This window comes from Tauraco erythrolophus, chromosome 21 (assembly GCF_009769465.1).
Source record: "Tauraco erythrolophus isolate bTauEry1 chromosome 21, bTauEry1.pri, whole genome shotgun sequence".
Classification (NCBI taxonomy): domain Eukaryota; kingdom Metazoa; phylum Chordata; class Aves; order Musophagiformes; family Musophagidae; genus Tauraco; species Tauraco erythrolophus.
In genome coordinates, this window is record NC_141485.1 from 5286331 (window position 1) to 5298127 (window position 11797).

The following is an 11797-nucleotide window of genomic DNA, read 5'->3' on the forward strand; positions in this document are numbered from 1 at the left end:
ATGTGTAATTAGTGCTTTTCACCTTCAAGAGAGTGTTACCATGGCACGACAGCGTCCTGTCGCAGAGCGGCTGATGGGTGACCTCAGGGACATCTGGAAGCGATGGCATTCACAGGCATCTTTCAGGACTGCTGGTAGTTTTCCTGCGTGTTCAGTTTTTGCTCTCAATTCAGTGTTTTTGGTAAATCACTATGGTGTCCGGAGCTTTCAGGAGTCTCATCCCTAGAAGATGTTTCTGTCCATCCGTCCGTAACGATTTGTTTTCCTTACGGAGGCCGTTTACAAGGGAGATGGTTGCGATCAGGAGGGGAGGAGAACAAGGCTACACCTAATTTAAAGCTGCTACTCATCACCAGTGCGTAAGGCAGGAGGAGGACTGGGCTGGAAGAGCTCTAGCGTGGTGGAGTAGCCGCAGAAGCTGGAGTGATTCTAGCTTTGGCCACCACGAGAGTATTTTTCCCCAGCAAAAAAACCCTCGTGCGAGCGGTTGAGAAGCAGGAACCCCAGGCTGGTGCAAAGGAGCAGAAGATCTCGGTCTGCGCTGCCAGACACGCTGCCTTCCGGATTCCATGGAGCTTTAGACATTTGCACAATCCGTGTTACACCACAGGGTAAGGTTGGCTTCCCCGCGTCCCGCTCGAGATCCTCACGAGTGGCATCGCTCCGCAGCCAACATCCTGGGAGGTACGAGAGAGCTTGGCGGTGGCCTTGGGATCGGGGCACGAGACCCTCAGAGGGACCTACTGGGGGTGTTGGGCTGCTCTGTGCTGGGACAGGAGCAAAAGTCGTACCTGTGCTTTCAGCGGGGGATGCTGAGCTGTATTTATCTTGACTGTTAACCAGAAAGCTTCGTATAACGTGTCCAGAGCTCTGAAGCCATTTTGTAAGACAGCGGTATCCCTTTTCTACAGCCTTATTAACGAGTAGGGAATCTTTAAAGAGAAGAAGAAGAAGAAAAGAAATAGTTCATTTCTTTCTGTGGTGTGAAACTTGTGTACTGCGAACATGCGAACGTTTAGCAAAACCACAACTTAACAGTTTTCTTAAAAAACAAACAAAAAACAACAACAACAAAAAAAAATGTCTACTTTCCACACGGTCTTTCCTCAGGTGCTAAATAAGGGTTCCAAAAATGGATACTGCTTTAGGAGTTTCTGCTTTATTCTTAAAATACATATTTTTTTGCTTAGGTGTTGTAAAGATATTTTAACAAGAATGTTTTTTTAATGTAAATAAGATTGTGTCTTGAATTTTTGTTTTATCTCCTTTTTGTCTATATTGAATAGTCTAATTTTCATTTTATCCTTTTGAGAAGGACCCTCTTATGACCTTCCTCGAAGACATTTCATTAAGTGTTGCTGCATTTAAGAATGAATCTACAACTGTTCATTGTCTTGGATTAATGCTGCTGCTGCTATAAGTAACCCTGAAAATCAAGAATGTGTGATGCACTTTTTTTTTACTTTTTTTTTCTTTTTTTTCTTTGACGTGACCATATAGTTCCTCCGCGGATAGTCGAACCCTCCTGTAACACAGCCACTCACTGCGGGTAGCGTAGGAACGGGGAGAGCCGGGTGTAGGAGAGGGATGTACCTGATTTTGGTGCTGACCTACGGGAATTTCTATGCAAACGCAAGCAAAGGAGAACTCTTAACTTGAGAGAACACTGTGCATTTTTAGTGGTTTTTTTTTTTTTCTCTTTCCTTCCTTTTCTCGAGCTGCTATTGGAAGGGTAGTGCAAACCCCTGAGGTTTTCAGCTCCTCCTTCCTCGGTGGCAGGTGGTGCAGCAAAGATGCCTGAGTAACTTGTAAGGTGGGAAAATCTCAGTCGGCTCTTGTCTCGTCTCCGGTTTTAGTATTTTTGTTTTCTAGTTGAATCTCTCTATGGAAGGAAATTGCTCATCTCTGCAGAAAGATCTTTTTAATGCTTTGTCTCAATGTGAAGTTAACCAGCAGTATTAAAGATTGCGTGGCCGCCTTCCTGCCCACACCCCTGGCGTTGCGGAGTCACGGGCTCCTTCTTTAGGTGCTGGGGAGCTATCGGTGCCCGGAATCAGACTTTTTCCAAGGAAAAAGCGAGCCGAAACCTGACAGCTAGGTGTGAAATCCCACGGCTTTGGGAGTTAGCGGAGGGAGGTCTCGCTGCGTCGAGGCGGTGCCGTGGGGCACGGGCAGGTCCAGAGCCTCTTGTCTTCATGGGTCATGGCTGGACCCCAGCGCAGGCGGGTTGTGGCTTGAGGAGGAGTTTGCTGGAGGGGATAAAAGGGAATTCACTTGACTATTTATAGAAGATCCTTTAGGAAAATAACTTACCTCTGTAAAGCGAGGGAAGGGTAAGGAAGATCTGAAGTCGTGGAGGAACAACACTTGGGGATTACAACTGCCTGGAAAATAGTATATAAAAACCACAGGCCGGAGCTCTGCCTGTTTAATTCGTTTATTCAGCATCAGTTGATTTTTTTGGCCAGCGTTTGCTCTTTTGCACGCGTGTGTTTGTGTGTGTGTGTGTGTGCGTGTGTGTCCATCTGACTCAATGTGCCTTGCGTGTGTGCTGAGTCTTTCCGCAGAGAGTTTGTAGAGGGGTGAGCTGCTGGGATGGGGCGCAGGTCAGCCGGCACGCCGAGGGTTTGTTGTTGTCCCGGTGACCCATCAGATCGAAACGAGACTTGAACTCGAGCCTGTGGTGTGGCTCTCTTATGGCTTGGGGACGATGTCGTGCGGGATGGCACCTTCCTTTTCCAAACATGAGCCCTTTTCGGTGGCTTTGGAGGGGAGCGGGGGGAAGAGAAAGAGAAGTTGCTTTGCTGTTCTCCTGCGGATGAAAAATAAGTGTTGCCGTGCTTTGCCTGCAAAGCCAAAACAAGTGAAGGTCTGGAAGCGGCTTTGCTCTGGAGTTAGGGCTCTCTGCGGCACCGGGGACCCCGTCACTTGGCGGGTTTATTCCCTTTCCAGGTTGTGGTTCTTGTTACTGTGGGTTTTTCCAGTTTGTTTTGGTTTGGTTTGGTTTTTTTTTTGCAAAGGAGAAGTCAACGCGCCTCGCTTAAAAGTTAACGAGATAGAAACGCTCGCGTTTGCAGTCAGTGACTCGGAATAAGAAGCTGTGCAATTCCGGTTTCTTCATCTCTCTCCCAACTCGTGCGCCCCAACGTGTGATTCCTGTCCGAGTCTTTCCCTACTTCTGCCACTGTAAATGTGAAAGCTTGCTTCGCGGTATTTTTTAGAAATGCATTTTGCACACTCGGGTTTCGCTGAAGCTCCGTGAAAAGGTTAGTTTGAAGCAGATGAATAAAGCTATGCACATGTTTTGAAAGTTTAATTTGTGTCTCATTACCAGAAGTGACTTATCTGCCCTCTTTTTTGCATTCCTGTGCTGTCATTGCCTGCGTTATCTTCACCGTCTTGGAGGGTGTGATGAAAGGTGACAGTTCTTTGCTGACAGCTGTAGCAGAAAACTGGCGCTTGATTTTTTTAGTAGCCTCTCTCTCTCCTTTGCTTTCTCTGTATCTCTCTGTATAGCTATATAAATATATATAATATTTTTTTATTTTAAAGAGCCTACTTTAGTAACGGAGTCGGAGGGAGCGGGGTGTACTGGCTTGTGTTTCGGACGCGCGTCGTGCTGTCGGATGAACGAGTGCCCTTTCTTGCTCTGGTCGAGAGCGCGGCGGTGGCACCCGCCGGGTTTGCGGGTGCCGGCAGGGATGGGGGAGCACGCGGCTCGGCCCCACGCGGAGCAGCTTTCTGGAGGGGATGGAGATGGATCAGCCACATCGCAGGCTGATGGCGCGGGTAAACTCCAGGCTTCTAATGACAAAACGAACCGAAGAGGAACCCTACCGTTGTGCGTTCCCACTGTGCAGCGGGAGGGACAGGCTTCCTCGCTCTCCCCGCTGCCGGGGCCGTAGTTCCCGGCCCGCTGGAGCAGAGGGTGGGCTCCCGCCGGTCTCCAGGGTGAGAGCTTTATTTTGGTTTTGTTTTCATGAGTTGGGTGCATTGGGTTGCAGGTACCACCTTGGGAACCTCGTGGCTTAGCCCGGAGCCTTTGTGCAGGAGATTTTGTGATGGGAGAAGGACCCCAATGGCTTTCTCCTCCTCTTCCCTTCGCCATGGCAGAAATTTGTACTAACTTGACAGCTTTTTTTCATACAGAACAGGGCTGCTTTTCTATCTACCATCACACGTGTACTTACATACCTTCAGTGGCCAGCGAGCCTCTGAAGGTCCTCAACTTGTTTACTGGGGGGACGGACGCCCCTCTCTCCCCCCCTCCCCTGAATATTTCAGTGTTAAGAGCGGTGCAAGACACAACCGCGCGCTTCGACCGCAAGCTGGGGTGGGAAAGGTCCCTCCAGGCTGGAGCCGTGTCCTCTCCTGCCCACCCTCGTCGATAAGTTCTCATTTCGTTCGGTTTCCTGGTGTGTATTGAAATCGTTGCGAGGGGTTGTGCTCTGCCCGCTCGGGAGCTGAATTACCTCTGACCCGCGGAGAGGGGCAGCCCCTCTTTGTCGTCGATGTTGTAGTGTGCGACCACGCGGATGGAGAAAGGTAGTCTTCTTTTGTTGTTGTTGTTTTCTTCTCCCCTCCCCGGTATTTCCGATTAGGTTAATGCACTCTTGTGTGCCCAGCTGGAAAAGTGTAGGCGTTTTTCCCGGTCGGTGAGAGGGTGGCTAGAAGAGTTAGTGTAATACCTGCTGTAGCTGTGTCTGGCGCAGCCCCTTGCGCTGGTATGGGTGATGTCACGGACTGTAAGGATAGGTAATGTCCATGAGCTGTAATGGCATGATGTATCTTTACCAATGATGTCATACTTCACAATAAATGTTTAAAAAAGAAAAAAAAAAGTTACCTGAAATTTTGTTTATTCTGCACCAACAGGTCTTCAAAATTTATCCAAATTTTATTATTTTATCAGGAAAAAAAAAAAATTGTGTAGATCGAATACGTTAAGACAGACAACAAGTGATGTAAATTGTTGAATAAAAATTTTAAAGTTTGTGGGTGTCAGCGTGACTTTCTTTTTTCGCGCTCTCGGGGAGCACCCCTTCGCCCCAGAGATGCCATGTGGCTGACGACTCGACTTGGGGTCGCCCAGGCCTGGTGGCGCTGGCCACAAAGCCCACAAGCAGCGTGGTGCAGGTGGCCACGTGTACGCGAGTGCCCGGTGCTGGTTCAGTGGGGTGGGGGGGCCAGGACCACGGTGTCCTTTACCTTGAGTGGGGAAGGGGAGGGCAGGGAGGAAAGGAAGCCACAGAGCTGCAGCGACCAAGGGTTTGGCTGCTGTGTTTGTGCGTGCGAGACAGTCCAGGGATGAACTTCCCTTGGTGTGAGTCCCACCGGGCTTTAGTCCTGCCTCAACTGGGCATGGAAGAGTTTGGTCCCAGCTACTGGGATGGGAATGTGAGACTTCGATCCCAAACACGCAACAGCAAACACCAACCAAGCTGGTTTGTCTTTTTCTTTCAGTCACATTTATTGGCAATTGTGGCAGTTGGTACCGTTTGGGAGTGTTGTTCCATAAGCAGTTGCAGTACAAGAAGGGGTGGTTATTTCGGGAGGGGAGTATTAGCACCAAAAGGGAGCCGGTGAGCTTTAGAAACCTTGCAGAGATGTACTGGAAAGTGAGGAGCTACTGCTGGACACGCCGGATGGATTGGATCTGGGAGGTCTGGGCGTGCGAACCCCACTCTCTCCAGTGCTTGTAGTCTCCTCCGTGGTGGTCGGCCTCCAGGACGTACTGGTAGCCACGGTACCCAGGATACTGGTAGCAAACCCAGCTGGAAGAAAAGGAGTCGTCAGGCGGCCATAGGGGGGACAAGAGGTAAGCAAGGGGTTTATGGGGTGTCCCCTCTCCAGCCGTGGGCGCACAGCGATGGCAGCAGTTTGTCCCTGCTGCTCGTGGCCCTTTGCTCATCACTTACGCGCCGCACTGGATCTTCATGGAGCCCACTTCGTTGTTGGCCCAGCCCATGGCCTGCAGCGAGGGGTAGTCGTCGCTTATCTCCCACTGGCGGCCGATGAAGTTGTCTTTCTCGAAGACAGTGATCTTGGATTCCTTGTGATTCTGGGGGGTGGAAGAGCAGGGAGTGAGGGGGAAGTGGTGCTCCCTCCTGGCGTGGATGGGGATGGCAGGGCAATGGCTGTCCCTCCCTATGGCATTGCTCGGAGGGTTTCCTGGGAGTTGCATGCGCAGCCCAAGGGAGGGAGGTGTTCAGATCCTGGGCTGGGGTTTTTTTTGGGGGGCTGGGAGGCTGGTTTTCCCAAAACCCAGGCATCTGGAGGTGCTCAGCAGGGTGGTGCTGGGCCAGGACAGGGGTTGGCCTGAGAGGTGTCAGTGACAGTGATGCCACAGCTACCATCTCAGGCTGTCTGTCCACCCCTGAGCTCTGGCCATGTGCAGTTGGTCCAGAAGTTCCCTTAAAAGTTTTAGAAAACGGGACAGAAAGAGCAAATCCTACTGGTCATGGGAGGAAGAGCTGAGCCCACCCCAAGGACCTGTTGCCACCCACAGAGCCCCTGGCATGGCTGTGTTTGCCCTCCCTTATCTCACTCCCTTGGCCTGGACCTATTGCCTGGGACATTTTAATGGGATCAGAGCTGCGGGAACTCCGTCAGAGCTGGGACACTCACAGCGGAGCAGACGGGGCGGAAGGACATCAGGCGCTCGATGTGGTAGGCGTTGCTGCCGCTCCAGGCGTCCCAGCGCGGGTACTCTCCCCTCTCCAGGATGAACTGCTGCCCGCAGAAGCCGGTGTGCTCGTAACCGACCCAGCTGCAAAAGCAGAGCAAGGGCTGCCAGGGCTTCCTGCGGTGGCTCTGGGCCTCCTGCTCAGGGCTGGCACCAGGGCACGGATGTAGGTGTGAGGAAGAGGTTGGGGTCTGGCCTCTGCCCACAAGTCCGGGAGGAAAGGAAGCGGTGCTGGATGTGGGCAGAGCACCCAGGGAGCGTGTAACCATGTCTGGTGACGGGGAGGCTGCCCACATGGCAGCACCAGTATCCCCCGGTTGCAGTGGGTGATGGGGGCCCTTCCTTCAACCGCTCCATGATTATTTACATAGATCAGCATCACGTTCGGATAACGCAGGACACCGGCAGCTGCCCTTCTCTCCCAAAGGCCTCATTTCCTACTTGTTTCCCAATTACAACCTGGCACAGCTGGAAAGACCTGAATTCTTAATGCCCAAACCAGGCAGAACCCATCTGGCTGTGGGCAGGGCAGGGAGCTGTTGCCTTTCCCAATTTTGGGTCCCCCTCGTTGCTGAAAATGAACACGGAGAGGTGAGAGTGATGCCTCCACGCCACAGGGGACATTCTCCAAATCCTGGTGCTGCCCACACGACAGCCTGCCTGTCCCCAGGGTGGGGAACTTTCCAGGGCACATCCCCTTAGAGGGACTGGGGACAGCACTGGGAACGGGACAGCCGCAGCGAGCAGGGCAGGGAGGCAGAGGCTGGGCTGGGGGCTGGAACGAGGATGGCACAGGCTGCGCAGCCCACAGACCCCCTGCTCCGGGGTACGCAGGGTGCTGAGGGGCTCGCTGAGCTGGGGTGGGTGGCCCAGGGCCTTTTGCCACTGACCAAAACCGATCCCGATCCCGTGTCCCGCAGTTGGCCTCCCCCCGTGCAAGGTGACCAGCCCGATTAGGGACACGTCAGCAGGAGCAGTGAGCTGATTACGGCGTGAGCACGCATGCCGCTGTAATCCCATTAGCACTACAAATCCTAAATATAGCAGCACAAATCTATCTCGTCTGCATCCCTGGCCCCAGCGGGACGCTTGCCGCGGGGACCGCTCCTTACACACAGCATCTCGGAGCAGCTCAGGAGATGTCTCGCCCGTGCCAGGCAAGATTCCCGTGCGCAGGGAGAAGCCTGGCTCTGCTCCCTGCCCCTGTCAGCTACTGGGACAGCCCAGTGCAGGCTGTGGAAAGGCTCCACTCTGGCCCTGGGAGCTGCACGATGCCCAGAGAGCATCTGGCAGAGCAGGGCTGGGCCCTGGGGCAAGAAAAGTGGTTCTTGGGCACCGTGCTTCGTGGGGTTACACAGGTGGGTGGGGACCAGGCTGAGCTCAAGAGCCACTCGCTGAGCACTGATCTTCACGGCATCCTTGGGCAGCATCCCTGCGGGGCACCGGGGAGCTCCAAACCTGGCTGCTCCCAAACTGTGGGAGGCAGTTTGGATGATGCCAAAGGCGTTGCCGCCATCCTCTGGCCCTCTATCAGTGCTACCCAGGGCTGGCTGCTCTACCCCAGCAGGGTGGCATCCCCCATGCCCGGCTTCTGCCAGCTGCAGTGCTTGTCTCCAGCCAAGCGGAGCGAGGACAGCCGGCCCCGCTCCATGCTCAGGCACCCTTCGCCCCACCGGCCCGCCTGGGAAAGCATCCCGCCGCTGGCAGATGGGTACTCACGCGCCACACTCCACCTTCAGGGAGCGGATGTTGTCGAAGCCGCACTCCATGATGTTTGGACAGGCTGAAGTGAACTCCATCCTCTTGCCCTGGAAGTTTTCTTGGTCGTACACAGTGATCTGGAACGGAGAGCGAGCTGCAGAGTTTGGAACTGCCCGGCAGCGGCCCCGGGTGATTCAGCGCCTCTTGGAGACAGAGGGTCACGCTCCGTCTGGGAAGGAGCCGGCAGAGGCTGCACCGGGCACCCCTCTGGGCTGGGACGCAGCCCCGCACGCCTCCACGCGTCCCTGCACTGCTGGCCCCGCGGCGCCCTGCCTTGGTGTCGGGGGAGCCGCACGCCGGCCCCCGCTCCGCTCTCCTGCTCACCCCTGCGGAGATCAGTTCCCGGGGCAGCGGTGCCGTCCGGAGAGAGGAGCGGAGCCGTTCTGGGACGGGCGGGTGGCAGGGCTGTGGCTGGCGGTTCTCCCGGCCTCTGCTCCGAACGCTCTAGGGCAAAGAGGATTAACGGGGGAAAGGGCGAGGGGGAACTCCCTGGGGGGCTGCGGTTGGCACTCTCCCACAACAGCTCCAGGCTTCGGCGGGGTGAACCCCGCTCGGTAACGTGCTTCTCCTCTCCCTCTCGGCTCCCTCCTCGAGCTGTGTCCCCCCGAGCTGTTGCCAGACCCCTCGGGGCTGCTCCCCACCTTGCTCTGCCATGTCCCCCACCCTCTTTGCAGCCCTAGTGCGTGCCCCTGCCCGCCTGCCTGCACTGGCAGCGCAGGGCGAAGAACAGCGTGTGGCTTTCGGGGCCCGCTGTAGCTGCCTGGCACAGCACAACTGGTAAGCGCAGGGCACGGCTGGGCCAGGGTGCTGCAAAGAGGCTTATGAAGAACACCCAGGAGGTGTTTTGAGCAGGCAGGAGGCAAGTTCCCATGAGCAGAGGACAGGGGTGTCTTGTTCCCTGTGCTCCTTCCTGCCTCACTGCCCACTGCGCAGCTTTCCTGGCCCCAGAGGACTGGTTTTGCCCTTCTCTCTGTCCCCCACCTGCTCACCAGGTAAGGCAAGATACAAGGGGTGCGAGGACGTACCTTCCACGGGCCCATGGGGACAGGCAGAGGGTTTGTCTGAGCCATCTTTGCTGCTGGAACGGTGTCTGGAGAAGGAAGGAAAAGCCGTTGGAACCGCAGCGTGCCCCTGTGCATCCCCACTGCCTGCTCGTGGGGCTGGGGGACGGCTCTGTGCCCGCTGCCCACAGCGCTGTTCGAAGGCAGCTGCCAAGCTGCTGGGGACAATCCACCCCAGTCACAGTGAGACCCTTTTGCTGGCCGCAGGACAGGGTGGGGGAACAGTGGGGGGCTCCAGGACACATCCAAAGCAGGATGCTCCCATCTAGCCACTGGTGCCCCTTCCCTCCTCCTGGCCGTGGCATGGAGCCTGTGCCCCTGCCAGAGCACAGTGTCAAGCTCCCCTTTCTCCTTCCCCAAGGCCAAACTATCACTAGGATAAACACCCCTGAGCCGGAGCGGTGACCTACGGCAGGGGTCATGGGCTGCCTGGTACCTGGCGGTGTCCAACAGACCCGCCTGTTCCCGTCTCCCTGCCCCAGTGCCCAGGCTATGCCTCGCTTGGGAGGCACGGCGAGCTCCCATGGACAGCCCCAGCTAACGGCAAGAGATGCCAATCGGCGTGCCATGCCGTGGGCTGGGGCCAAGTGGGTGCCAGGAGCAGGGTGCCCAGCAGTGGAGGGGCTCTCAGCCACCCCGGCTGCCAGCGGGGACATGTGAGCCTGTCTTTTGCCATGGGAAATGGCAACGGTCCCTCTGGGTGTCTTTTGCCACCAGGCAGGAGGAAGGTTGTCTGCCCGGCTGGCCGGTGGCAGCGAGGGCGAGGAAGGGTCGAGGTGGGAGAGGTGCAAATCGGTCCCAGGACTCACCTAGCTCAGGCGCTTACTGCTGCTTCACCCATGTAATGTTTGCCTACTTCAGCGGCTCAGCTTTTATAGGGTGCTGCTGGCCGGGAGCCGGTGCCAGCGTTTGCAGAGCCGTCAGCACAATGCTTGCTCTGGCATTGTCCTGCTGATCCCCGGAGATTTCAGCTGCTCATCCCCATGGTCTGAGCCACATTCTTAGGGAAAAAGAAAAAAAAAAAATTGATAATAAAAAAAAAAATAATCGAGGTGGCTGTTTGCACAGATAATCTTGGGCACAAATGACTCAACGGTTTGACCGCTCTGGCATTTTCCAGAGGCAATGCACCGCGCCGTCACGGGGCGAACGCGGGGGCCGGTCTGGTCCTGGCGCCGGTTGGCATGATGGGGATGGCGCAGCATCCTCCTGGTGAGACCCTGTGGGCGGTGGGCTCGGCTGGGTGTCTGTTTCCTGGGCACCGCCATTGCCTTGCTCTGCTGGCCATGACACATCCCTGTCCCCATGTCAGTGTGGATGCCCTCCTCCCACCGCAGCCCACGGCAGGCAAGGGGAGCTACGAGGCTTCTCCTCCCCGCTTGGTGGGAGCTGCCGTGGGGCCTCCCCGTCACCAGCCAGGCAGCCATGGCCACACCAGACCCCGCTGCCCACCCCCTGGCTCCACTGCAGGGTGCCATGGTGGGCATGAGCCCTGGGGGGTCACGAGGCGAGTGCGGCGGTGCGGGCTGCTGCCTCAGCGCATGGCTGCCGGCACAATGCGCCGCCCATGTCTGACTGCCCCTTTTGTCTCCCCGCCGGGCGGCCAGCACAAAACAAAGCGCCCCGTCAGCGCTGCCCGCGCCACAGCCTGGCACCCAGCCGGGGGACCCTGGCGGGGCTGTGCCGCAGCGATGGCGCCTGCCCAGCCCAGCCCCACGGGGGGTCCTGGGGTACCCTGCATGTGGGCAGGGCTCCACCGTGGTGAGGGGAAGCTGGGGCTTGGGGGACGTTTCCCCTTGCCAGCTGCTGCAGGGGAACAGGGATAGGGAAAGGGGCGGTGAAGCAGGGGATAATGGCTTTAAACTGAAAGAGGGGAGATTTTGATTAGATATAAGGAAGAAATTTTTCACTCTGAGGGTGGTGAGACACTGGGACAGGTTGCCCAGAGAACCTGTGGCTGCCCCATCCCTGGAAGTGTTCAAGGCCAGGTTGGATGGGGCTTTGAGCAACCTGGTGTAGTGGAGGGTGTCCCTGCCCGTGGCAGGGGGGTTGGAACTAGATGATCTTTGAGGTCCCTTCCAACCCAACCCATTTATGATTCTATGATTCTATGATCACTGGGAAGCAGAGCTATGGGGCTGCACCCCTGAGGCCTGACTGCAGCTCCCAGGATGCACTGGCTGACCGTACCACCGTGTCCTGGCAAATGCGGGGTCAGCGAAGGGGAGGAGCAGGGCCACCTGCATCCCACCGAAACGCGGGCTGGTGGTGGGAACACTCCTGCAAAGCC

At 56.2% G+C, this 11797-nt stretch overlaps 1 protein-coding gene across 2 annotated transcripts; it reads right to left on the reverse strand.

The window, feature by feature from the left end:
• Window positions 1–5626: 5626 nt before the first annotated feature.
• CRYBA1 (crystallin beta A1) lies at window positions 5627–9528 on the reverse strand. 2 transcript variants are annotated; one of them, XM_086624675.1, is made up of 6 exons: window positions 9472–9516; window positions 8771–8890; window positions 8405–8523; window positions 6628–6769; window positions 5919–6061; window positions 5627–5774 (listed from the first exon to the last, which is right to left on the reverse strand). In XM_086624675.1, the coding sequence occupies exons 1-6, from the start codon at window positions 9514–9516 to the stop codon at window positions 5627–5629; spliced, it is 717 nt and encodes a 238-aa protein (XP_086480801.1). The 2 variants fall into 2 exon arrangements, with proteins under 2 accessions (XP_086480801.1, XP_009981825.1); XM_009983523.2 differs by lacking the exon at window positions 8771–8890 and having other exon boundaries at window positions 9472–9528.
• Window positions 9529–11797: the final 2269 nt, after the last annotated feature.